The 27,788-nt window shown below is 47.4% G+C and overlaps 1 protein-coding gene across 4 annotated transcripts in view; it reads right to left on the bottom strand.

Moving 5' to 3' along the window:
* The window catches only part of TUT1 (terminal uridylyl transferase 1, U6 snRNA-specific), a 688,083-nt gene that overhangs the window by 170,947 nt on the left and 489,348 nt on the right, over nt 1-27,788 (bottom strand). For all 4 annotated transcript variants that reach the window (XM_069645196.1, XM_069645195.1, XM_069645199.1 and 1 more), the window contains one exon: nt 2,116-2,225. In XM_069645196.1, coding sequence (XP_069501297.1) covers nt 2,116-2,225 — 110 coding nt within the window. The remainder of the gene's footprint in view (nt 1-2,115; nt 2,226-27,788) is intronic.

Here is a 27,788-nt window from a genome sequence, read left to right as displayed (position 1 = left end):
GAGCAGAGCACACACTCTAGCTTTCCCAGCATGAGTCGACAGTTCCACTTGCAGCTATCAGGACCGTTGATGGCCAAGTCTCATTTCTCTTGAAAGTCTCTTGCCTTAGAGGGCCTGACGTATTCAACAACCAACAAAAGTTCCTTCACAAAAAGAAAGTTTGTTTCCTGGTTTAGCTTAGGGTAAGAATTGTCCACCCCTGGTAACCCCTCTTCTGGGCGCTGACCCTTGTTCCTTGGTGTTTTGGGTGATCGGTTTTCACCCTTCAGATCTCCCGCTTCTGGGTTTAGATCCTATAACAGTTCCTATCGATATCGAGGCCTTTGGGGTTGTGGTTTCCTGGTCCCACTGGCCTGATAGGCTTCTCAAGAAAATACAACAAATTTCTGGTCTACATATTTCTCAGTTGATGGTTCACCCCTGGGTCCCCCTCTTCTGGGCGCTGACCCTCCACATATTGTACTTCACAAATCAAATAACAGTTCCTTCTCTTAATGGACTTTGAGTGATCGCTTCACCCCTGGATCTCCCTCTATCAGGTTCGGACCCTTCTCAACGGTTAGCCTCCCTCCAACGGGTTCACTATGGCTTTTCCTTTCTTCACAACCCTTAATGTCTTTTTAAACCAGAGTCAAGGTCGGTACCATGGTAGCAGGAGTTTCCCTCGCTGCCGCTTTTCAGCATCGACACGCTCCGTGTACCGTTGACATCTGCTGCAACACACTTGGGCTATTGTCCTCGGCCTTACAATTCTTTCAGCAGAGGGTTCGCTGGGTTAAGTCGAAGAGGACAAGGTTGTGTCTCTCCTCGTCAGCCTCTTGATGTTTGCCGCCATTCGTCGTCCTCTTGAACTTCTGGGTCTAGATAGCTGTCTCGTTGTGCGGTCTGCCTTGCGTGTACTGTGCTCTCTTGCTCTGTCTTTTATCCCTGTGGGGGAGGGAAAGGGCCGTCAGGCGAGTGTGATGCTGATCAATTGCCTGACTTTGCCTGACCCTTGTATTGGGACATGTCAGGTCAACGGCTCTGGTGTTATTCCGTTCCCTGGTGTGTCGTTGTGAAAGTGATTGTGTTGGAAAAGACAGGGGATGGGGGGCAGTGGTGCTGAATGTCCTATGTGGTCGGATGGGGAAAAGGTGTTGAAAGAAGGGGGATTCCATGTCTCACCAGTCAGTGTCCCACCCCTACTTCCCGAGGACCCCCCATCCAGGTGACCCTCCCTCACTGGTCCACCCCCAGGAATTGGATCCAATAGCAATGGCCGTGTCCTGGCCACCGGGATGACAGACGGGATTGAGCCAGGGAGACACCTTCAGGTTTCTCACAGAACAAAAGTCCCTTTATCTAACTTTTCTGTTACATTGTCTTTTGGTCAATTTACCTGAAGAGACCCCATTCTGGGGAGAAACATGTGACTTTTGGACACAGGCCCCATTGTTCTTAGAGTTTGGACTGTTCTGGAATTAACTTGTGACTTGGTTCCATCAACATTGCATTCAATCTATTTACTTATTTGCTGAATAAGTGACTTCAAATGCATTTATGAAGCTATGGTGGATGTATATATTTGCATCAGAGAGAATTGTGTGATAATATGACCTGTTAGTTTCATTTTTTAGTGTGTGAAGAAGGCTTAGAATAAATGACTGTATTTTCATGCTTCACTGTCTAAATTGAATTATTGTGTGCTATATTGTGTAGACTCATCATGGACCCCTGGACTCTTTTACTTTCTCCTAAGACTAAGTCTTGACCACTCTCCACACTTACATTGATTAAGCTTGGCTAAACTCCTAGAGTTCCCCTGTACACTATAACTATTGTGGCCTCCTATAATCTGTCCACCAGGTCGGATTCTAGAAATCCATTTTAGCACTCACCAATGAGAAATGAAGGACAAATGCAGAGCTGTTCAGGACGGACCAAAGGAGAAGTGCTGTTTAAACATTTATTTTGGAATATTATTCAATAATAAACTGTTCAAAGTTAAATGTCCCACCGAATAACATCTGCTTTATTTTCTTGCCGGACTTCTAGCCTTCTCAGTCCCACAACCATTCATGGGTGCCCCCATTTTTTGTCTGCAATGGGGAAGATATCTAGATAATGTTTGCTTACCTGCCAAATCCTTTTGTTTGGCCCAGTAGCGCAGGGTGTAGACTAGCGGCCGCAGCCTCTCCTCTGCTTCCACGCACAGCTGCAGAAACCGGGTGTTGCACAGTGCCAACCTACAAGAGAAGAGGAATGTCATGTAAGACCCTAGCAGGGACGATGAGGAGATAGTTGTCTGATTTCATCAAAGTTTGCAACAAATGCAGAATGCATCCTGTTCCACTTGTTCATGGAGCGCACAGTGATGACATTTCTTATTCCTGGGTAGACAAAGACTCCCACTCCCCACACTGCGCTACCTGCTCTGGGACAAAAGGACAGGCAACAACAGTATCTCTGCCCCACTCTCAATAGTTGGGATTCCTTTTACAAAATCAACCTCATTAGTCATTCAGGCCAGCACACTAAATCTACATACCATGGCCATTGCTGAGCGAGACCACATGCACATTGCACAGTTACACGGCAACCTGCCAGTGAACCGCAACACAGCTTCTTTAGTGACGGCACAGCAAATTGTCCCAGAGCTGAAAATCAAGCTCATTGAATTGCTCCCTAGGTAGATAATGGATTATGCATCACATTTGTCTAGCAGCTGTCCCCAACCTGCTTTCGAGCACTGCTCCAACTTCATTATTTAGTCATGTCCTGAAGTCACTGTTGAGTAAAACCCTAGGTGCATCACTGAGCTTTTAAGGAGGATTTTCCAAAAGCACTCTGATGAGGGCTTAGGAAGATCAAGCGGTCAGTGGCAAAGTCGATAATTCGCTCAGATGGGAGCAGGGTGGTAATGTCACACACATGGAAAGACACAAAGACACACAGAGAGAGACACACACACACACACACACAAACACACACGAAAATATGCCCTTTATCAAAGCCTGTGCATAAGATAATAGATATACATCAGTGGTAAGTACTAATTTTAAGAAACGGGGCAATACAAACAGCAGTGTAGGCACCCAAAGGGCCACCAAACAACAAATTAAGTGATAAACACTTCCTGACAGGTAAGACAAATATTACTTACCAGTTATCGTCTTGTATCTGCTAAGAATCACATGCTTTGCATAGGCCGCCATCTAGTGGTTGGTGCGGAGTATTTTATATTGCTTTCTCTAAATTGAAAAAAGGGGCATTGACAGGGGCGTATCTGTAACACTATGCCTACTCTACGCGTACCCAAGATACTTCACATGTTGACGTCCTCAGATTGTTTGTTTTCTGACATGTAAATAATGTCTCCTTCAAATATATGTGCGTATGTTCCCTTCTGCTCCCATGTGGGGAGGATGGGTGAGCGAGCGTCATTCCAAGCAGATACAAGCTACAGAAAGACTATTATTGGTAAGTGTTGGGGAGTTTTTTCTTAAGTCCACCGAAAGGACTTTATAAGACTCTCTACTTGGCAATACAGAGCTCCAACCTCTAGTATAAATCTATACCACTCAAGGTAAGTAGCAATGGAAGAACAGCCAGGCCCATCATTGTAGGAGCGAGGGCTGTAGAAAGATAAAGAATTTGAAGCATACATATGGTCCAAAAAAAACAACATGTATACACTTTAGAGCTGTATACAAATACTGGTTTATTATACATACACACAGGTAAAGACAAATCTTCAGAACGGTAAGCACTATCACAATTAGCAAACACAATGTAAAACTAATACAATACTTATGGTATATAAACCACACTGTAACAGACTTATAGAATGGCAGTATGCAATTCAAGGTAAGTAAAAACCACTTTGTAGTAAACCTTGTTATATGTACTAGAATGGTAGACATAATTCAATGGTAAATAAGAACTTTGCAATTACTTCAGAATAGCAGTGTGTACTTCAAAGGTGAGTAATAACTTTGTAACAAATGTAATTTATTCTGTTTCAGGAATAATACAGTTAGACAACAATATTAGCAAGTAAGTACTTTGTAACACTTGTAAGACTTTTCTTCAGAAGGCCTTATGCTTTAGCAGTCCTTGCTTAATCTAGTCATGAGTGTTCTCAGAGGCAGAAGGGGACACTGGTGGTCCAATGGCCAACTGTAGGCAGAACAGGATAAGGCACAAACTATAGGAACGTGAGAGTTCCAGAGGATATCTTCTATAACAAGTTAGTTAGTACAATACAATACTTTAGGTAGTTACTTTTTAGAATGGCAGTATGCAATTCAAAGGTGAGTAATAACTTTATAATACTTTCTAGAATAGTAGACACAATTCAAAGTTAAGTAAGAACTTACTAATACTTTGTTTCAGATCCTTATGACGGAAACAACACCAGCACAAGGTAAGTTGCTTAACAATCGTTTCAGAGAGCCTATGCTTTAGGAGTCCTTCCCTATATAGTTTGGAGTCTCTTTCAGGGTCAGATTGGAACTCAAAAAGGCAGGCACAAGCTGCAGAAAAGGCAAGAGTTCCTGTGGAATTCCTATATAGCAGTTAAGTAACAGTTCTTGTAGCTAAAAAGGTTCAGGGACTTCGTAGAAGGCTTCCCGAATGCCGTCCAGCGTTATGCCTAGGCGGACATAGATAGGCAAACTCCCAACTGCACAAATTCCCCTCCTAGCCACACTGGAGCGACAGAACGACTCTATGGAAGTAGTACCTTGAGTCTCACAGTACATCAGCAGTGAAGAAGATTGATGCAGGCGGACACCCTCGCGATGCAGCAGCTACAGGACATGGTTGCTTGATTCTTGGTTTTCAGACGAAAGAAAGGACACTAGAAGGGATTTTGCATCAGCTGTCGAGTGGAAAGGCTCCCAGCAAAAGGTTCTTCATTGCTTCCCGCTTCTCTGATTTTGGCGCCCTTTTCCAAGACACCAGATGAAGAACGGTTCTCATCCGAATGCTTGGCCTAGCTATCTCGTTCCAGCACCCTGGTGAGGCGACTTCAAGGATTGGAATATTGCTTCTGGAGGTCCAGCAGGAGTCCATCAATGATTCAGAGAGATTCGCTCTAGGGAAGACGATGTACAGCACTCGGCCTCGAGGTCCCAGGGTATTGGCGATAGGATGGCCTGAAAGGCAAAACTGATTGGGCCCACCAGCCCAAGGGAAGGAGACGTCCTCTTCAGCCAGCCTCCCAATTGAAGCTGTTTCCAGGCATGCCAGAAGACAAAGAACTGCAGAGTTTCTGATTCCTCTCTTGTTTCCCGTCTTCACAGACACTCTGGAGCATCGGCGGGAATCCTTTGTGAAGCCAAAAGTCAGACCAGGACCTCCCCCCCAGTACAGCAGAAGAAGGACCAGGAAAGAACATGCACACATGAAATGGCGAAAAAAAGAATACAGCCACCATTTTGTGTCAATGGTCACCCTTCTGTTTATTACCAGGGCTGTGAGTAGAGCCTGTTGGTAAAAACTACACAAAAGTTGGTAGAACACGTCCACTACCACCAGCCATTCAGGCACGCTTGTCACTGTAACAGAAATGTTACAGAAACAGTGAGAAAGGGGATACTGCGTAACCCCTCAGCACTCCACATAAGGTGTGGCTGCTGATCTCAAAAAAAGAAAGGTACAAAGGATAAAAAGTATCCCTCTATCCTTGGGAACATTAGTTCACACACAGAAAATAAAAGAAAATACAAAGGGAAGCCTAAGGGGCTCTTAGTCACACTGCAGAGAGTGTTCTGTGTAGCAAAAGATGCCGATAAAGTTAGAGGAAAGTATGACTTATGCAGTGTGCATAGTTTGCATCATTGAATGTATTGTTGGAAGCTTTACAACATACATGGAACTTACCCAATTGAACCTGCGGCAGCTGTGCCATCAAAGAACTCTTTCAGCTGTTAGACTCTGATCTTTACAACGTTGTCAGGCCCATTTCATGTGAACTTAAAGTGTGTTCATGTACTTGATTAATCTGTTGGACTTCTTTATTTTGGCGATGAGACAAGATGCTACCTTGGCTGCAGTTGACAGAGGATGCAGCGCGATCCCACAACTGTCTGTGGATTGCAGAGTACCAACAGGTCTCTGTGGACTGCAACAAGCCCAGAAGTCCTGCGGGAAAAGAGCAGCCCGATCGCACACTCCAGAACCCTGCTGAATAATTAGGTGAGACCTGTGAAAAACCAAGGGGTGTTTCACAACCTAGGCCCCGGAGATCCCTTACTCAGGTGGCCAATCCCTGGGGGTGGACAAGTGCGGGAGGATCACCTGGGTAGGGGGTCCTCAGGGAGTGGGGGAGGAACACCCATTTGTGAGATGGAGTATTCCCCCCTTATCAACACCTCTATCCCATCCTATTTTTTAGGATACTCCAACTTCCCAACCCCATTGCCCCCTTTCTATACAAAGGCTGAGAGGAAGAAGAGAGTGACTGAGAGGATGAAGATTACTTAGAAAACAGACACTCAGACACAGAAGCCAGACGCTTCCATTTTGACAACAGACTCTCCTGTTAATGAGGACAGCCAAGGTCAGGCCTCTCTCTACAACCATTCCCAGCTGAAATCTGTTAAGCCTCCTAGTCAGTATAAAAGGCAGAGCACACAGGCGCACAGTGAGCGAGCTGGGGATGCTGAATGGTGCACAGAGGATTAGAGAGAATTCAAGCTGGCGAGACCATGGAAGGCCTGCTGGAAGATGGATTGCCTAATTGCTGGGCCTGTCAGTACAGGGGAAGCTGCAGTGTGGCGAGGGAGTTCTAACTCCATGGAGCCAAACCAGAGCCAGCTGGGGGTTACCTGGCAGTGCCACACCTGAGCTCCTCCCCTGGGCAAACAGGAAAGCCCAGGCCTTTGAGGGGCAGGTGGAGAGACCCTGACCTCAACAAGTTATCCCCTTTACCTCCTGCAGCTCCAAAAACCTGGAATGCTGTATAGGGGCTCCGACGAAGTGGGAGCAAAATAAGAATAGTGCTTTCTGGGACATGAAGTCCAAAGACTTTAAAACTTTGCAAATAAAGGAGGGGTCCGAGCCCGACAGACCTGTGTGAGAAGCTAAAAAAGGGGTGCGAGCCCGACTGGGGAGACCCATGAGAATTGGAGCAGGGTGGAACACGAGAAGAAGCAGAACTTCTGTGGCAAAGGGGAACCCACATGAGCAGAACGACCGATCAAGGGACCAGAGCGAAGAGTTGGGAAGCCCTGAAGTTCCTGCAGGAGGTTGTTGCCTCCGAAAACCTGGGAGAGCCAAATCCCAGAAAAGAAGACTGCATTGTGTTTCAAGGACGCCAGCAGGCCCTCCCGGTTGAACAACGGATTTGGGGAGGCGAGGCCAAGCCTGTAGTATTAACCTTGACTCCTGAATTGAAGCCGCAAAGTGAATGAACTCTTAAATGCATAATGGTCAAGATTAACCCCGGCAAAAGGGGAAGTGGAATGGTGAATGCTTGAAGAGAAAGATATCTTTGAACTTTTTGCTTATGGTACAGAACTACCAAGACCAAGAGACACTGGGGCAAATAACACAAAAGGAGAGTGGAAGTGAAAGTCGAAGTGGTCCTGCGGAGGTCCACAGTAAAAGCCTTGCACATTCGAAAGTCTTAGACATCGGTGAAAGGTCCGAGCCCGACTGAGGGAGACCTGGAATGTAAAATAAGTCAGGGGAAGGGAACCCCTAACGAATGTGAATAAAACTTGGGGAAGGGAAACCCTGCACGAGGTCCGAGCCCGACAGAGAGAAACCTGCATGAACTTTTTGATGAACTATGATTTATTGAGAGGTACAAGCCTGACAGAGGGAGACATATGTGAACTTTTTATTGAACTTTGAAAAAACTTCAGTGAACTGGAAAACCAGTAACTTTAATGTGGATGGCCAAGTGGGCCTCGACCCACGTTTTGGACTGCTTCTTGATAACCTGAGCCAAAGTGGGTCATCCTGCCTACGGGGGCTCCTTATTCCATGCTGTTCAACGTGGGAAGAAGAGCCGACTCAGCCATCTTGATTCTTTATGTTATAACATGGACTTTCCTTTGCATACATATTCCCCATTACATACTTTTTGTATAAGAGATAGGGGCGGCATTTGTTTGTCATTATCGGCCATTTTGATTTGACAAAGAATGACCAGGACTGTGTTTTCTTTATTATTTGATGGTAGAGACTGCTCCCATCATAGCTATGGGCAAAGTAAGAGTTTTTCCAACCCTTGTTCAATAAATACCCTTGTACTTTGCATCTCATGTGTCTGTCTTCACTTCACTCAATGTAAGTAGCAAGACCCAACGTCATGATTTATACTGGATCCGTTTTGACTCCATGGCACTGTTAAGTCAAACCGTGTGGGCACAGCACACAGACCTAATTGCGCAGCCCCACCGCACAGACCTTGTCAGGGTTTTGGTGCTGACCCACAATCGGAAATAAATTCTGGCGACATCCATTACCTGTGCGCAATCCCAGCGCACACCAACGGAGGCTTGTGGTGGTCCCATGCGTATTACCGTATGCGCGTGATCGTGCAAATGCATTTGAGAAAAGAACCTTTTGCGCGGACAACAATGTGGAGGGCATATTGTGCATATGGTGATAACCCCAGAATGATAATTGGGGAGTTGGATGCCAAGTTAACATTTAAAGGTAAATCGACCATTAGTAAGATCTATGCGACTAGTGTAGGGGGTAATTTATTGTTGTAGAGCTGATAAAACTCAATGAGGGGGTTGGAAATTATTCCAAGATGAGTGATGAGAGTGAAGTGGCCAAACGGGCTCCCAAACTGTTCAGTAGTGGTTCACAAAATTAGGCTAATAAAATCTGCTGTTCCATTTGCTGCCAAGCTAAGTCAAGTTCCCCTAGCATGAAAAAAGGATGTTGAGTTGGAAATTGAAAGAATGCTGAAAGAGGACATAAATAAGCGATAAGAAGCTTTGGAGTGGGTGAGCCCAATTGTGAAGAAACCCAATGGTTCGATAAGACTATGCATAGATCTCAGGCAAGACAACAAAAATATTGTTACAGAAAGATTTCCCCTACCTAAAATTGATTAAATGAATACAGACTTGAATGGTTACAAGGTATATTCAATGTTGGACCTAAAATCTGCCTATCACCAGATTCGAGTGCATCCTGCTTCTCATGACATTGTCACTCATCACGCATGTAGGTCTGTTCAAATGTGTCAGGATACCATTTGAGCTGATATCAGCTGCCAGCGTTTTTCAACGTGTTATGCAGAATATTTTGGGTGGCGTGAGTGGCGTAAAATTCTTATCAAGATGACATATTGGTATGGGGGAAAGACAAGGAGAGCATGATGCCAGACTAAAGCAAGATTTGAAGAAATTGGAAATTGCTGGTCTGACTTTGACGTTAGAAAGTTTGGTAGGGCACAGGTTGATTATTTAGGGTATAGTGTTTCAGGAGATGGAGTTTGCCCCAAAGTGAGCATGTTGAAGGCCATTATAGGTATGTCATCACCGGAAAACAAGACAGAAGTATCATCCTTCCTGGGTATGATTGCATATTACACAAAATGTGTTAAAGGCTGGGCCAATAAAACAGTAAACATGTTGAAACTAACAAGAAAGGGGGTACAATTTGATTTGAATGGCAAGTGTGAAGAAAAGTTTGTGAGGATTAAAAACTAAAGTCACCAGTGCTACAGCGTTTCAAGGAAAATGTGCACACAATCGCATACAATGACGCCTCAGAATTATTTGGCCTAGGAGGCGTACTCGTGCAAAGGATGAAGCTGGACTACACACCATAGCATATGCCTTGAGGGTACTTAAGGAGGTAGAAAAGCGCTATTCAGTTATAGAGCAAGAGACTGGCGATGTTGTGGGCCAAATCCAAAATTCAGAGTGTATTTGTATGGCAGAATGTTTACTGTTTGAAATGACCAAAAACCTCTAGTGGCAATCCTGAACAGTAAGGGTTTAGATTGAGTTTCTAGAAGGATTTCAAAATGGATTACAAGGTTGCAAGGTTTAGAATTTGTTGTGGAGCATGTGCATGCTAAGGATAACGTGGTGGCTGATGCGTTATCCAGGTTCCCTCTTTTGGAGGATGATGAGGTTGATACAAAGACAGATGAGGGCATAATAGGCATTTTATGGTGCAGGAGTCTCTACAGGAGAAGGAACGGCTAGAGGCTTGTCAGGATGATGGTTTGTACCCAAGAAGTGAGGAGGATGATACAGGAAAGGTGGACTTGTTGTGCTGATCAAAGGTGGAGTCAGCAACTGAGAGTATAAGAAAATCAAGGATGAATTGTGTGTGGTTGATGGTCTGGTGTTTGGCTGTCATTGTATTGGTACCAATGAGAATGCGTGAAAATGTGGTGGGCATAAGGCAAATATGGGAATTGGTAGAACCAAAGCTAACTTGGGCTTCTTTCTTTTTTTCACCATTTCTAGCGTGGTTGTTCTTTGTTAGCCCTAATTCTACCATTCTGGGAGGGGAGGTCTGTGTGAGTGTTTTTGCCTTTGATTGGAATTCTTGGGTGTCCCTGCCTAGGCTCCAGTGTGTCTGGGCAGGCAGGAAGATGGGGGAGGCGTTTTTCACTCCACTGCTCTTTGTCTGCCTGAATGGAAACAGCTCCCACTGGGGGTCTGGCTCTCCTGATTGGACAGCCACCTGCCCCTTTCTGTAAACTTCTGAGAGAGAGTTCAGAGAAGTATGTGATGAAACTGAATAAAAGGTGAGGTTCCTGAGGTGAAAGGCAAGTCGACTACTGGAAACTGAACTAACCGTAGAAGAAGACTACCAGAGACGCCTATAGACCCTTTGCAACAACGTGAAGCAACCACTGCTCTCCTGACCCCGTTTTCTATGCGAAAGAGGAACTCCGAAGAGGACGAGTCCTTTCCTTTGACTGGTGGGAACAACTAGTCCCAAAACGTCGTTCCAGTGCATTGGAGTGCACATAGAGGTGTCCAGGGCACAAGCCGCTGCTTTTGTCCCTTTAGTGAGTCCTTTAACAGGGTCTCCAACATTGGTTGCATCCTCTTGCATCTTAGAGACCAGAGACTAGAAAATATCCACAGGAGTTTCCCTTGGTCTGCTGCTTGTCAAGACTTTGCGCCCTCTCCGAACTGCCTTTAGCTAGGGTGGCGTTTTGGACTTTAAAGCCTTGCTGTGCAAAGCAACTGCCTCTATAACTTTAAGCCCTGCTAGTATTACACAAACCAACTATTTTCCTTCCTAGAAGTCATTATTTTATGTGGTTTTGCTAACTGAATACATTAACCATATTACTTTCTATGTGTGCAAGTGCACGTTATTACCGATAATAGGTAGAACTGTCAGTGCCAAATGATGTAACAATTGTACCGCAAGCAACTACAAACTAAGCAGCGTCCTTTGAAAAGTATTCTAAAGGATTTTGTTTTAATGTACTATTAAAAAGTGATTCTTGTGTAAATATAATAAATATATGACATGCATTACTCTCGTAATGGCATTTCTGATGATTGCATCTGCTTCGATTCACATGATGTGCATACAGTCCGACATCTAGTGGTAATCGCTGAGTATTGCATCTTGTCTTTCGAGGATCGAAAGGGGACATCGACATGGGTGTGCTTGTAACACTATCCCTAACGTGACGTGTAGTGTACCCAAGATCCCTCAAGCATTGAGGCCCCTCCAATTGTATTTTTTCTGCTGTCAGGGAGCCTTATGACTAACGTGAGTGAGTACAGATAGAGAGAAAGTAGTAAAATGTCTATGTTCCGTCTACCATGAGCGGGGAGGAAGGATGGGTGCGTGTGAATCTAAGCAGATACAATCATCATAAATGCCATTACAGTGAGTAATGCATGTCTTCTGATGCTTGTGAATTTGCTTAGAGTCACATGCTGTGCATAGACTAGCAAGTAGTACCCAGAGTTGGAGGTGGGGTGTGAGAAGGAACTTTAGTAAAAAGATGTCTTAGTACCGCTTGTCCCACCTGAGAATCAGTTCTAGAATGAGTATCTAGGCAGTAGTGTTTTGTAAATGTGTGTACAGAACTCCAGGTTGCTGCTTTGCAAATGGATTCGAGAGGAACATTTGCAATGAATGCTATGGAAGCACCAGTGCCCCAGGTAGAGTGTGCTCTAGGCTTGAAGGGCAGGTCTCTCTTGGCAAGAGCGTAGCAGAGTGTGAAGCAGTTTACAATACACTTTGAGAGGCTGACTTAGAGACAGGATCTCCTTCTCTACCAGCTGCCACTGAAATGAAAAACTGTTTTGTTTTTCTTAATGGTTTTGTTTTTTCCAGATAATATAGGACCGTTCTATGCACATTAAGTGTGTGTAGGCTATTTTCTGCCATGTTAGTGGGATTCTGGAAGAAGGTGGGTAGTTCTATTGATTGGTTAACATGGAACTTTGAGATGAATTCAGGCGCAAACCTAGGGTGAGTGCACAAAACCACCGCCTGCAATTCACCGACTCTTCTGATTGAAGTGACTGGCACTGAGAAGGTGGTCTTGTAAGTGAGAGTCTTAAGGCTAGCCTTATGCATCGTTTTAAAGGGGGATCCCATTAGTCTTGTTAATACCATATTAAGGTCCCACCCAGGGACTGGGTTTGAAATAGGGGGATCAAGTCTTTTAACCCCTTCCATAAAAGCTTTGATGACTGGGATATTCCACCACGACTCCTTCTGGGACGTAGTGTGCGCTGAAATCGCAGCCTGGTGGACGTTCAGTGAATTAAAAACCAGACCCGAGTCCAGTAGATGAGTCAGGTATAACACAATGCGAGTAGGAGAGCAGTCGATGGGATTGATTCTCTTAGAATGGCACCAGATGACGAAGCATTTCCACTTATTGGAGTAGCAATGTCTGGTGTTAGGCTTTCTTGCCTCCTTAAGAATATCCATACATCTCTGAGGAAGTTGGAGGTTCCCGAACTCTATGACCTCAAGAGCCAGGCCGCTAAATTGAGAGTTTGCGGGCAAGAATGGAGTGTCTACCCCTTGTCTTGTGAAAGCCTGTTGAATGGGCAAGATAATTTCATTGGAGGAGAGATTGACATTGCCATCAGATGGGAGAACCAGGGGGCCACATGGGGCGGGTCCACATGGGGGCCACTAGAATCATTGTGACTGGTTCCTGGTGCATCTTGTGCACTATCCTGTTCATTAGGGGTGTTGGGGGGGAAAAGCGTAGACAACTCTCCCTGACCATGTTATCTAGAGACCGTTCCCCTTGGGGCTGTTCTAGGGGTACCTGGAGGCGTAATCTTGGCATTGTGCATTCTCCAGAGTTGTGAACAAATCTCTGGGAAGCCCCATTCTGGGAAGACTTTGGAGACAATGTCTTTGTGTAGCTGCCATTCGTACTTTGTCTGTAGAGGGAAGTCTCTGCTGAACACGTCTGCCAGAAGATTGAGATCCCCTTGAACGTGTTGAGACAGGAGGTCCTGTGTTTGAGAGCCCACTTTCAAATGTTCTCGGACAGTTTGGATAGCCCTGGAGAGAGTGTGTCTCCATGTTTGTTCAGGTAATACATGGTTGTGGTGCTGTCTGTGAGGACCAGTACTGTCTTCCCCTGAAGTTGTGTCGGAAAAGCTTTTAGGGCTTTGAACGCGCCAACAATTCCAACAGTTTATGTGCTAGGACGCTACTGCTGTGAACCAAACGCTGTGTGCTGAAGGAGGTGAGCCCCCCACCCTGTCAGAGAATCGTCCGTAGTGAGAGTGGCTTCTACTGCGGAGGTGGTGAAGGTCTTGCCCTTCAAGAGATTTTCTGTCGATCACCACTGCAGAGAGAGACCTAGGGGTTGCCAGACAACCACTAGATCGTCCCGTTGTCTGCTGCCTGACACCACTGGCTGTTGAGCCACTCTTGAATGGGGCGCATGTGCAAATGTACGTGTGGGACTAAGTAAAAGCAGGAAGCCATCATCCCTAACAGTCGCATGGCCTTGCGTACCGTCACCTCGCAACCGGCTACATAGTTATGGCTCTGGAGCAGCATGTTTTGAACCCTCTCGTTGGAGGGGAAGACAAGTCAGTCTTCTGTCCGAATTAGAGCTCCCAGAAATTGTTTGACTTGACTGGGGTCTATGCTGGATTTCTTCTCGTTTACTGAGAATTCCAGACTGAAGAGTAAATCTACTGTCTTTTGGATGCTTGATAGGAATGTTCTCTGCAAATCCCCTGTTATTAGCCAGTCGAGATAAGGATAGACTGGAATGGACTGCCTGCGCAGGTGAGCCGCTACTACCACCAGTACCTTTAGGTAAATACCCTTGGGGCCAGGGCAATGCCGAAGGGAAGGACCTTGAACTGTTAGTGTTGGTCCTCTATCATGAACGTTAGGTATTTTCTGTGCGCTAGCAGCATTGAAATATGAAATTATGCATCTTTCATGTCCAATGTTGCCATGTAATCCCCTGTTTTAGTAGAGAGATTACCTCTTGCAGTGTTCGATCGTGCCCTTTTCTTGCAGGATCTCAACCTCTTGTAGTAGGATCTTCAGATGTTCTGGCGTCATTCGCCTGGACGTTGGTGGCCGGTATCGAGGTGGTCGGCTGAACTCGATACAATAACCATGGGTGACAGTCTTGAGCACCCACTGGTCTGTGGTTATTCCCTCCCATGCGTGGAAGAATGATGTTATCCGTCCCCCGACCAGGTAGGCATGGGAGGGGGCCAGGATCAGTAAGTCATCGGGGACCCTCTAGGGGTGGTGCTTCTACCCCTTCCTTTGCCACCACGCTGTCCTCTTGGTCGATATTGGATAGAGGCAGCTGCCCCCTGTCCCGAGGACCATGTATTTCCTGTTCTGTGCTGATTGTGGGGGGAATGTGGGAAAGATTATCTGCCAAAGGAGCGGCGAGAATTACCCCTTGCTGCTGGTAAGGTCTCCAAGTTATCTGATTTAGTGACTTCAGGGTCTCATGTTCCTTTTTCGCAGTCTCTAAAGCCTCATCCATCACTTTTCCAAACAGGTTAGATTCTTCTACCGGTTTGTTAATGAGGGACACCTGTGTTTCTGTTTGAACCCCGAATTCTTCAACCATGCGTGTCTTTTCAACAAGGTAACTTGGGCTAGTGTTCTTCCAGCTCTCTCTGCAGCATCCAGGGTGTTTTTAAGAATGTTTTGATTCACCTGCCTTCCCTCCGACACAACCGCCATCAGACGTGATCGTGTTGGCTCTGGGACTTCCTGCAGGCCTTCCTGGAGTAGATTCCACTAGGCGTCACTGTAACTAGTCAACAATGTGGTATTGTTGGCTATCCTGGTGCAATATGCTGCTGCTGTTGTGATGCGCTTAGCCAGGGCAAGCCATTTCTTGCAGTTCTTGTCCGGCGGTGCCTCTGCCATGGACAAGGGCACCCCTGCTCTTTTCCTAGTTGTTACCACTAGGGAATCTGGAGTGATATGTCCATGGATGTAGAGTGTGTCAGTAGACGAGGGGCGGAAAAGCATCTCGGCCCATGGGTTAACTGCCCTGGTTTGCGATGGAGTGAGCAAAGAAGGGGCGATACACCTTTTGATGGAGTTTAGAAGTGGTATCGCCTGGCTTGCAGGTGGTTTCTCCTTCAAAATGTCCTTCACAAAATCCCCATCTTGCACTGCCTCTTGCGTGGCAATCTGCAAGTGTTCTGCCGCTTTTTTCAAGATAGCATTGAATGCCATCTGGTCATCTATGGGAGATGCCGGTCTTATAGGAAATGTGGGAGGATCCATGACAATGTGTATGGGTCAGGGGTATTGGTGACATCCATGGTGCTTCATCCACAGGTTGATACTCACCCCAATCTGGGGAGCGTTGTATAGGTTCTTCAAAGAGATCTTCACCCTGATCATAAGGGTCCTGAGGCGTCTCATCTGGTTCCGTTAGATCAAACATCTCCGTGTGAGGAGAGGTCCTTTGGAATTTAGACATAGTAGGATAGAGGTTTTCCTCTCTATGCCTTTTAGGAGTTATCAACTTCTCTGAAAAGTCCACACATTTCGAAAGTTACCCCTCAAACCTGTCCCTGGTCCATAAGGAAGACTCAGTGGGGTCTTGGTAAGGGGGGGTGGGGGGGGGGGGTCTTCTTGTGGACCTGTGGTCTTAGGCCGTCAAGTTTTGTTTGACAGTCTTAGACAGGGGCTGGGAACCTTCAGTATATTCTTCCTGACCTTCTCGACATTTGGACGTGTCCTTCAAAGTGTCTCTAAGCCCATTTGCCGCCAAGATGATGTTTGCGAGACTCTTGCAGATCTCCGGCATGGCTGGAAGGGATTTAGACGGCCCTAATGGCTTCATCGCGGTTTTCGACGTTGCTGAAACCTTATGCGCCGGCGCGCTCTCATGAGGCGTCTCGGCTCTCTTATGGACTTTGGTGCTGATGCCCTATGAACCATCGGACGCGTCCCTTCTGGACTTCCTGGTCCCTGACACATAGGAGCTTGCACTCAGCGGTACTCCCAACATGGCTGCCAAACACGGAACGCTATTTACCAGTTTCCGCGTCGGATGCATCCCGTTCTATAAAGCAGACACGCCCGCGCGGCTATGCGTGTCTCAACGTTACAGCTTACTGTGGCTAGACGCGTGCTGCCGTAGTTTGCTCTTGTTATCCTCTTGATTCCTGGTTCCCGGTCCCCTATTATTGCCTACTCTTCCATTCCTTTCCCCTTTATCCTCACTTGCATCCCAAAACTCTGTGTACTCGCTTCGCGAGTACACGTCTTGCAGTTTCAAGGACTTCCCGGACTTCTGAACGATCCAGGACTCGGAACGCTGAACGCACGCTGGAACCCGAGGACATCCCCACAGGGTTATACAAGACCCGCACTGTGCGCAAGAAGACTCCATTGAAGAACTCCAATAAAGAACGCCGACAGGTGAGAAGGGGGGAAACCTGTGACAACGCACGCCGCCTAGACGGTTGCAGGCAGAGCTGCCGACCCTGTGGCTTGGCAGATTCTGTCGAAGATATCAGCGTATCCGTTGGCATCTTTGGCTATCCCTATGAGTTTCTCGAGGAGGTACGGGCGGTTGTGTGCTTTCCTTTGTGTTTAGTGTGTGCGTCCCTGTCGCCGGAGTGTACACTCCCCATAGCAGAACCGGTGGCCTGCTTGCTGGGGCCGGGGACGGACGACTCAGAGCATGGCTACTCCGAAGATAGGTCAATGGCTCGGTCTCGGAGCCACGGCTGTCACTAATTTCCTTGTCACTCTCTGTGGCAGCGGGGGAGCTACCCTCAGCCTGCGTCATGGCGTAGGCCGCCCACCATTTAACTCGCCGTTCTTTTATCGTCTTAGGACGTCAAAGCTTGGAAGACTGACAGGACTCCTCGTGGTGATCTTGACATAGACACTTATTACAGCTCCAGTGTCCGTCTTTCCAGCGGTACTTGTCTTTACAAGAAGGGCAACATTTAAAAGGTGTCCTGTTCATAGCTCTTGTTTATAGCAACAGCAAAACCAGAAAGGAAAAGAGAGGGGAGAAAAGAAACAAAGCCCCAGACCCCACTCTCCCTACTGTGTAGGCCTGGCCTGTGGGCCGAGGCCACACGGTCTACAGGGTTGACTGGAGCACCAGCCGCCGAAGTCTGGAGAGGTCTTCTGCAGTCTTCAGTGTTGGCTGTGAAGTAGTCGTCGATGAAGGGGATGAATAATAAAAAAGGACCCGAGGTTGTGGACAAAGATATTATCGTAGCAATATTTTGAGATCCACATAAGGCGACCAGCTAGTTGCGTGGAAAAAAACTATCTGAGGGACCTCGACGCATGAGAGATCTTGGGTACACTACACGCCCAGTTAGGGATAGTGTTACATGCATGCCCATGTCAACGTCCCCTTTCGATCCTCAAAAGACAAGGTGCAATACTCTGCGATTACCACTAGATGTCGAAATATATGCACAGCATGTGACTAAGCAGATTCACAAGCATCAGAAATTTTAATATACATTTATTGAGTGTTTCTTTGGATTGCATTACTAGCTAGGTTCAGGGTACTTAACTACAGCTCACATCTTCCTCTTATGATAAGCCTGACTGTTCTGCCACTCTACTAAGGTTCATGAGTAGTACAGACTGATACTAAGAGTTGGAGATCTGCAAACCATTGGGATAGTTTTATGAAGTCTACCTACAAGGTGGACTTTAGGAAAACTCCTCTAACACTGGTGTTACAGCTGGTGGGATGTGTGTAACTTGGATTACATTGACTCCTTGTTGTATTGTATTCGAAGAATCCATCCTCAAGGCTACTACTCTGTAAAGTACTAAGCCATGACCACAATGGAAAACTATAAGGCAAAAGCTCTTATACCTCTTACTGTTGAAAAACGGAAAGAATTGTGTTAAGGAAAATGTTTTGTACTAAAGGAAAGAAAGCTGAATTAATATGAAGTTTTTTGGATTACTAAGTGTCTGTGAGTAGGCTTATAACCCAGGGACGTCATTTAGGGGTCACCAGAGGTCACAACTGCGACCTCTGATGTCTCCCTTGCTACCCCTAAAAAAAAAGTATTTTTTTAAATTTTTTGTAATGCAAGCTCCTGGACTCTGGCCAGCACCGTGTGGCTCTTTACTTCTGGAGTGGCTAGCTTTCTTTTTCAGGCCTCTTAAAAAAAAAAAAAAAAAAAGAACAGGTGTGCAATAAGTCTAACACTTTCAGCAGTGACCCTAAATAAGAAAGAATAGGAATACCAAATAATGTGTCTTTCTGCAATTCTATACAATAATTGCTAGACTCATTAAAGGTTTATTTAAGTCACACTTCAGGGGGTGAGTCACTGATTTACTCTGTTCTTAAACAACTGAACTCATTTTTTCATTCTTCTGAAGTCGATAAATGAGTACCAACACAGGTTGGGTGATATTGGGTATATATTTTTTCTATATAAAGCGCTTAAGCGTAAGTGCTATATAATAACACATCATTTGGTCATGGACGTCTGCTTGCATTCACAGTAATTTGGAAATATGGGCCTATACACACTGATCTTAACAATACATATGGCGATCCATTCTTCTATGAAATGTACATCACATTTTAATGATATCGTAACCATATTTTTCTGTAGTGTACAATGCTATGTGATGCCACTTTCTGTTTTATTCACAGGGGAAAGGTCACGTCCCATCTCTTCCCACGATATCACTTCAGGGTGGGGTCAAATGACATCACTTCCTGTGATGTTATCAGGGGGTCAAGGGTCATGTGATATCCCTTCTGCTACCCCTGGCATTTTGGTGAAATGGCATTCCTGCTATAACCCCTACTCCCAGAATTGATCCGGAATATAATGATGGTCAAAGTTTAACCATTAGCCCAATAAGGAAGGCATGGTATCAACAGTAAGACAGACAAGAGTGACCACAGCTCAAGGGTGTTTATTGAACTTCCACAAGGGTGTGATAAATGCCTATCTGAACTTGCATCTACCGATGGGCTCAAGCTACGAGGATATAGTTCCATTACCAGCATCAGGACCTTCTGTGTCAAAGTCTCTTTACTTCGTAAAAGTCTCTCGAAAGTCTCTCGTCTCAGAGGGCATGATGTAAAAGTTGCTTTTCTTTTACTAGTATTCGGTTTTGGGTGTTCACCCTGGATCCCCTTCAAATCCCTTTCAATACAAAAGTTCAATGTTGGATCCCCCTCCTCCGGGCTCAGATCCCCTTTTTACAATGTTCAGAGAATATTCTTTCTCGGGTGACTCATGGTTCACCCCGGATCCCCTCAGCCAGGCTCAGATACTTTTCTTTTACCCAATTAGTCTCCCTCAGCCGGGCTTCAACCAATTGCAGTATACATTAAACCATCTTAGACTGTTGAATGTGTTTAGCTTGACCCGTTGCAGGACCACTTCAATCTCAACTTTCTCTTTTCTCACACTTCGCATCAGCTGGATACCTAACAGAAATGTTCGAATGACCACCCACATGGTGCCGGACCACTCATTCCACAGTATCTTTGCTGGGCCTCCCAAAGTTGAGTCAGTCCTTTGGTTTACAATTATATTTGCGTTGCTCGTCACAAATGTCTCACACACTGTTCTCTTACTTTATTTTCATACAATGTTGCTGCTTGCATCCTTGTTTCAAAACACAAGCTGATTTGGTATCAGTCTCTCTGACTCACCGGTTGAGCTCTCTTTACTGACATTGCTTTGTTGTAGGAGCCAAGGATAGTATCACTGCGGCAATCGCTCCTCCCCGCCTTGGTTATCGACGTGGAAGAGTCCTCGGTTCCACCTTCACACTGTACAGGTTTGATCAGCTTTCGTTCTTGGTCTTAAGTTTCTTACTTTCCAAGGCCCACACAAGTAACAATCTTTAAAAGGTCAATGGCACTTCCCTCCTTGCACCCCTCTCTAGTCTCGCTGTCTTTCTCCTTGTATTAAACTGCCTTCTTCAAACCTCTGTTTCCTCCTGTGCTTTGCCTCGCTCAGAGTGTGCTTTCGTGCTCCGCCTTTTACCGTGTGGGGAAGTGTGATGGAAGTCAGGTGTGTGTAATGATCAATAACTGCCTGAGCTTGCCTTACCATTGTATTGGAACATGTCACGTATAGTGCACTGGTGTTAGTCCGTTGTCGCTCACGGTGAGCTGTCCGTGTTGAGAAAGGGGGGCTGAGTTCCTAGGTATCCTACCTGGTACGACGAGAAAAGGTGTTACAGGGAAGGGGATACCGTGTCTCCCCTGCCGGTGTCCCACTTCCACTCCCCAAAGACTCCTCATCCAAGTAATCCTCCCGCACTGGTCCACCACAAGGAACTGGATCCACAAGCAATGGCCGTGTCCTGGCCACCTGGATGACAGATCCCCGGGAACTAGCGGTTGAGACACCTTCAGGTTTCTCACAGCCCTCATCTTCCATTAAGTGAGGTATATGAAGATGTGGATGAAAATGGGATTGTTAATCCACCTACCAATCCTCGGACCTCACCCCTGCCTATGGCTAACAAGTCAGCAAAGCTGGTTCTTGAATTATAAAAATGAAAATGCAGCTTGAATTTAGTAAACTAGATATTCAGTCTGAGATGAGAGACAAAGAAATGATAAAGGAACTGCAAATCAGGAAAAAAAAGATGCGGAACTGGCCACCAGGGGGTGCACAGACAAGCATGCACTGTGTGAGCTCCGTTGCCGCGGCCCCACAAAGTGGATTGAGCCCCCACTTATGCCCCCCCCCCCCGCGGACAAGAATCGAGCAGCTGCCGTCTGAATACTCCCCCCTCATGTGGGAAAATTTTTGAGAGAAATCGGTCTGGGAATCTCCAAGAAAACGCTTTTAGAAGTTGCGGCCTGCCAGATGCACACGCTTTAGAAACGAAACTAAGGAGACACATGTGCGTCCACTGGATCAGAGAGCCCCCTCGAGCTACGGCACACTGGTGCAGAGGCTAACCGCTGCGGAACCCACGAATACCAACAGTGGAGGTGGGTGCCCCTGTGTGAGACATCAGAACCCCTGTTGCCCTGGACCCGCCCCTCGCACAAAAACCGCAGCGAGGCCGGCACCAACCGACCGCCATCCCGCGGGGGGACCTGGCGCAACTGATAAGGCGGACCCGTGTGGTGGGTGCGCCCGGAGGCCCATCCGCCCGAGGCTCGGACGCCACGGTCCATCTGGACCCATCGACACCTAGGCGCGCCCACCCCCAGTCTAAATAGTACGGGGCGGACCCGCGCTGTGAAAACACCTCGGGTCCCCATCCGCCCAGAGTGAGAACGCAGTACGTAGTGAAGCACAGTGACTCACCTGAGGTCCCAGGAGCCCCCGCAGCTCCCCTACGCCTGCTTCAACATCCAAACCACAGGGGCACACATCCATAAGACCGCCCCGCGGGTCACGCAGATGAATGGAGGCAGTGAAACAGACACTCAGGGACTTCCCCGTTGAATTTCAGGTGCAACTACCTGAAATGTTTCCCTAATCACCGCTGGAAGTACGGTTGGAAAACACTAACTACCATAAACTGCACAAGAACACTATAGCTGTGCAACGCTGCCAACTTAAGCAAAGGGCAAAGCAAGTGGCAGTTAAAGGGACAGCCAACGAGGACCTGATCCTCCAAGTCAAGAGCAAGAACAAACCAATCCATGATAACGGCGAAGTGCCCTTCCCACCCCGGCCTCCACTGCCTTTCGCCGGACCCACCAAAGTACCTCCTGCAGACTTCTCCGCCCGGCGCCTCTCCCCATACAGCGGCGAATTTCACTGCACACGAGGGGGAAGCAGAGGGTTGGGCCCTCACTCATGAGGCGTGTGCCCTCCTCTGGCAAGGCCATCACCTAGACCCTGATCGAAACGCGGGCAAGTAACCCAGTAACTGAGAAAGCAACAGAATACCCAGAGGTGCTCACCCCCCCACTGCACCTCCATCCGAGACCCTCTCCCGGAGGCTGGATCCCACGTGCTCTCTCCTGACCCCCGCTACGGGCTGGTATCGATACTCGGGCCCCCCTGGACATCTGACCCAACGTGGGACGCGGATCAAGGCAGAGGGTAGAGCCCCTGGTGACAGGGCGTGTGCCTCCTCCCACTCCCCCCACCAAAAGAGCCCCGCTACGAACGAGGAACAACACACCGGGACCCTCCGACTTTGCCCACGTGCCTTTCAACACACCAGGCCCGAGGGTACGGCCCCCGAACCCGGGGCGTGTGCCTCCTCGCAGGCCAGTGCTACATGAACGTTCCAAGTAAACTTGCCAAGTACGCCTACATCCCACCGCCACAGACTCCTGATTCAAGGACTACGATGTCAATAGAAGCCTCTGAAACGGGCGCAGCTGCCACCAAGGGAGACATTGCCGCCCTCCTTAGTGAAATTCGAAACATGGGTGCCAACCTTGGTGGTAAAATGGATAAGATGACCCAAAGGGTAGATAATATTGAGGAGAGGCTAGAAGGAGTCGATAACAATCAGGCCTCGATCGACACTTTGGAAGCCCAAATGGAGCTTAGAATACGGAACATGGAGAAGAAGGACGAGATTCGCCTTAAGATTGACGACTTGGAAAATAGGGAGAGGAGGAATAACCTACGTTTTTTTGGAATTCCGGAGAGAGAAGGGGAGACGGAAGAACACCTTAAACAGACGATACATGATATTGTCAAAATCTTGACCGCGGATGAGGACATTGATGAGCTCAAGACCGAGAGAATTCACAGAGCTGGTGGGCCTCCAGGTGGCCCGAGATCGGTCCTTGCCAGATTCCACAGCTATCAGGATAGAACAGGGATACTCGCTAAAGCCAGGTCCGGGGGCGCCCCTATTTTTCAGGATCTCTCATCACTGACGCTGGCTTTACGCCGCCTGTGCGGCCCTCTCATGAGATGGCTAAGGGATCAAGGCACGAGGTATAGATGGGGATACCCCTTCTCCCTTGCGTTTGAACACGGGAGCAGGAAGTTTCTACTCCGCTCTGAAGAGGAAATCCGAGATTGCACTGCTGATCTCCTCGGAGCAGCCTCGGGAGAGGGGACTCAGAGCAACCCTGAGCAGGACGGATCACGTTGGGAACTTCAGGGCCCGAGAAGGAAAAGGGTAAAGGGATCCAGGAAATACAGGCGGCCCAACGACACACCAGACAACAATAAGTGACGTTGCCACTCCAAGTTCTGCATTCCGGCGTACCATGCTTCTTGATTAGAGTACGAGATCTGCCGAAGAATGAAGACTCCGGAAAACGCATGTATCATAATCTCATAGTTAAAATTGTTGTCTGTTGACATACTGCCGTTTGTTAAGTAATCTCATGAGAAAGGGGGCGGGGGCTCAAAAACGTTATTTTGATATTATTCGATGGGGTCGTGCGGTTACGACCCTCACTGGTGGTCCGACAGTGGACCGGTTGTTCGCATCCAGTCCGACTCGGACGCCACCACAAACACTCACAGACCCTCATCGAAGAATCAGAGAACAATGCGATTGGACAAGAGGGCAAAGGGTATGCTGTTCAATACCCGGCATGGGCAGATGGGGGGAAGATCAGGGGGAATGGCACAACCTCAGAAACAGCCCCTGTTAAGGAGAGGCAGCTACAACAACACTTCCGACATGGCAAGTTCTAATACTAGGCAGCGTGACTTAGTGAATGATTCCCACAAATACATCAATGTCCTACAGACATAATGAATCAAGTGACAGGTAGGGCACACTGAAAATTGGCACGCTGAACATAAAGGGACTTAACTCCCCCACCAAGAGATCGCTTGTAACAAGTCCAAGAGGGCCAGCCTGGACATTCTCTTCTTACAGGAAACCCGATATAGCAAGGGAGAAGAGAGGAAGGTTTTGTACACCAAACTAGGATCGGATTATTGGGGCTCTGGCCCGCTGAAGAAGGCTGGAGTCGGCATGTTAGTCAACAGAGCGATCCAATTTGAACTCTTGAAGTCATGGATGGACGTCAGTGGCAGAGCACTAGTTCTAGTGGGTAGGATACAAGGCAGGGTCGTCACCCTTGCGGCATTATATGCCCCCAATACAGGACAAGACAGATTCCTACAGAGGATCATTCCGAAGGTCATGAGCGAGGCAGAAGGAGACGTAATACTTGGAGGGGACCTGAACACATGGATGGATCCAGAACAAGATAGACAACCGGGTCGCACCCCTGCGACCCCTTCCGCAGGTGTCAGACGCCATCCTGCCGCAGACATGATGGCCGCCTACAACCTTACAGATGCGTGGAGACATGTCAATCCCACCCGGACGGGTTTCACCTTCTTCTCGGCCCTGCATGCAACCTATTCCAGAATAGACTATGTATATCTAACCGCGGACCTCATTACGGCAATGACTGAGACCATTATAATTCCTGTCTCGTGGTCAGACCACGACATGGTCACGGTCACCCTCGATCAAATGGCTCTTCCTCGAAGATGCTCCAAATGGCGCTGCAACAAAACCCTCTTCAAGGACCCAATCTTTCGGGCACATCTAGAGCAGGACATTACCCAATACTTTGAGACCAACAACACGGGCGAAATTTCCATGAACACAATTTAGGAAGCAGGCAAGGCGACCTGGAGAGGACTATTGATTAGAGAGGGAGCAGCCAAAAAAAGAGAAAGATTATCGATAGAAAATAGGCTCCGGAACGAAATCGCTCAATTGGACCTTGATGCACAGTCAGCTGGCCAAGATAGACCGCAAAAGATCAAAGAGGCCAACGACAAGAGGGAGGAACTACGACAACTGGAGACGGGTGGCGTCGCACGCAAGCTTCAATATCTTAAGCAGAAACACTATGAACATGGAGACAAAGCAGGCGCCTTATAAGCCGCAAGACTGCGGGTCCAACGCCAAGAGAGGTGGGTGCCCATGATCCAAGCAGAGGGGGATTCAGACGAACCACCTCCCCCCAGTGTCCCCAAGGCTTTTGCTGACTTTTATGAGGAGTTATACAAGTCGCGCGCCGCTTCGCATCCAGAAGCGATAAGTGAATACATGGACCGAATACCCTTGCCCACTATCCCGCCCGATACAGCACTTACCTAAGAAGCCCCCATCACAGGAGAAGAAATTGCAGAAGCAATTAAAAGACTTCCAATGGGGAAGGCCCCCGGAAACGACGAGTACACGGCAGGGTTCTATAAAACCTTCAAAGACTCCCTTCTCCCTTTCATGGTTGACTTATATAACAATATCCTGCAATCCGGCGTGGCACCCGAATCCTTCTCTGAAGCACTGATAACAGTCATCCCCAAGGAGGGTAAGGACCCGAAGCTCTGCGCCTCCTACTGCCCAATATCCCTCTTAAACAATGATGCACAAATTTACACAATAATCCTTACTGTAAGGCTGGAGTCACATATGCCCGCAATAATCCACAACGATCAAGTGGGTTTCATCCTGGGCAGACAAGGAGCGGACTCCACCAGGAAAAGGCTCAAACCTCGTCGAGCAAACCAGCGCTACTCTCCATAGATGCCGAAAAGGCGTTCGATAGAGTTGAATGGCATTTCCTCGAGGCCACACTAATGAAGATAGGCCTAGGCCCCACACTCCGTCGAGGGATTAAAGCAATCTATACTTCCCCGAGAGCTTCGGTCGCGGTGAACGCCCAGTTCTCCCGTTGGTTCCCTCTCAGCAGGGGTACGAGACAAGGTTGCCCCTTCTCGGCAATACTGTTTGTGCTGTCCCTAGAACCCCTTGCCGTGATGCTGCGAGCAGATCTAGCAGTGGAAGGGATTACGGTGAACGCCAAAGAATACAAGTTAGCCTTGTACGCGGATGACATTCTGCTCCATGTTTCAAACCCAACGTCTTCCATTCCGCGAGCAATCCAGCTGATGACAATGCATTACTTACCGTAAAAGCATTTCTGATGGTTGTATCTGCTTAGATTCACATGCTGTGCATAGGTCCGACATCCAGTGGTCACTGCGGAGTATTGCATTTTGTTTTTCGTAGTCGAAAAGGGGACGTCGACAAGGCGTGTCTGAACACTATCCCTATAGTGACGTGTGTTGTACCCACAATCCCTCACGCGTCGAGGTCCCTCTGTTTGTATTTTTCTGCCCTGAGGGAGCCTTCTAGACGTGAGTGAGTACAGAGAAGAGAGAAATATAGAAAAAAGATGTCTATGTTCCTTCCATCCAAGCGGGGAGGAAGGGTGGGCGCATGGGAATCTAAGCAGATACAACCATCAGAAATGCTTTTACGGTAAGTAATGCATTGTCTTCTGATGTTTGTTAATCTGCTTAGAATCACATGCTGTGCATAGACTAGCGAGCAGTACCCGGAGTTGGCGGTGGGTTATGAGAAGGAACAGTAGAGAAAAGATGTCTTAATACTGCCTGTCCCACCTGGGAGTCAGATCTAGAGTGTGCATCTAGACAGTAGTGTTTTGTAAAGGTGTGCACAGAACTTCAGGTAGCCGCTTTGCAGAAGGACTCAAGGGGAACATTTGCAATGAATGCTATGGACGCCCCCGTGCCTCGAGTAGAATGTGCTCTTGGCCTAAAGGGCAGTTCTCTCTTAGCAAGAGTATAGCAGAGAGTGATGCATTGAACAATCCATCTAGAAATAGTGGACTTTGAAACTGCATCCCCTTCTCTTCCTGCTGCCACCGAGACGAAGAACTGATTAGTCTTCCTCAGTGGTCTGGTTCTTTCCATGTAGAACATGACCGCTCTGCGGACATCTAGTGTGTGCAGAGTCCTTTCTCCCAAGTTGGAAGGATTTTGAAAGAACGCTGGTAGTTCTATAGACTGGTTTACGTGGAATTTTGAGATGAATTTCGGAGCAAACCTTGGGTGAGTGCGTAGAACCACTTTATCTTTGTGAACTGTAACAAAGGGGTCTAGAACAGAAAGAGCCTGTAGTTCACTTACTCTCCTGATGGAGGTGATAGCTATTAGAAAAGCAGTCTTAAGAGTGAGGTCTTTAAGAGATGCTTTGTGCATGGGTTCAAATGGTGAGCCCATGAGTTTGGTAAGTACCACGTTAAGGTCCCATCCGGGAGCTGGGTCAGCTATCGGGGGGTGTATTCTCTTTACTCCCTCCATGAAGGCCTTTATAACAGGGATCTTCCACCACGACACTTTGAGTTGGGAAGTGGTGTATGCAGAAAGTGCCGCTAGGTGGACTTTAATGGAATTGAACACTAGACCTGAATCCAATAAATGGGTCAGGTATAGAATAATATGTGTGGGAGAGCAGTCAATTCGGTTGATGCTCTTTCCTCTGCACCAAATGACAAATCTCTTCCATTTGCTAGAATAGCAGTGGCGAGTGTTAGGTTTTCTGGCTTCCCTGAGGATGTCCATGCATCTCTGTGGGAGCTGTAGATGTCCAAATTCTATGATCTCAGGAGC

The sequence above is a fragment of the Ambystoma mexicanum genome, chromosome 2p, assembly GCF_040938575.1.
Source record: "Ambystoma mexicanum isolate Mex_15411 chromosome 2p, UKY_AmexF1_1, whole genome shotgun sequence".
Classification (NCBI taxonomy): Eukaryota; Metazoa; Chordata; class Amphibia; order Caudata; family Ambystomatidae; genus Ambystoma; species Ambystoma mexicanum.
Note: the sequence above shows the minus strand (reverse complement) of the source record. Positions and strands in the feature narration are given on the sequence as shown.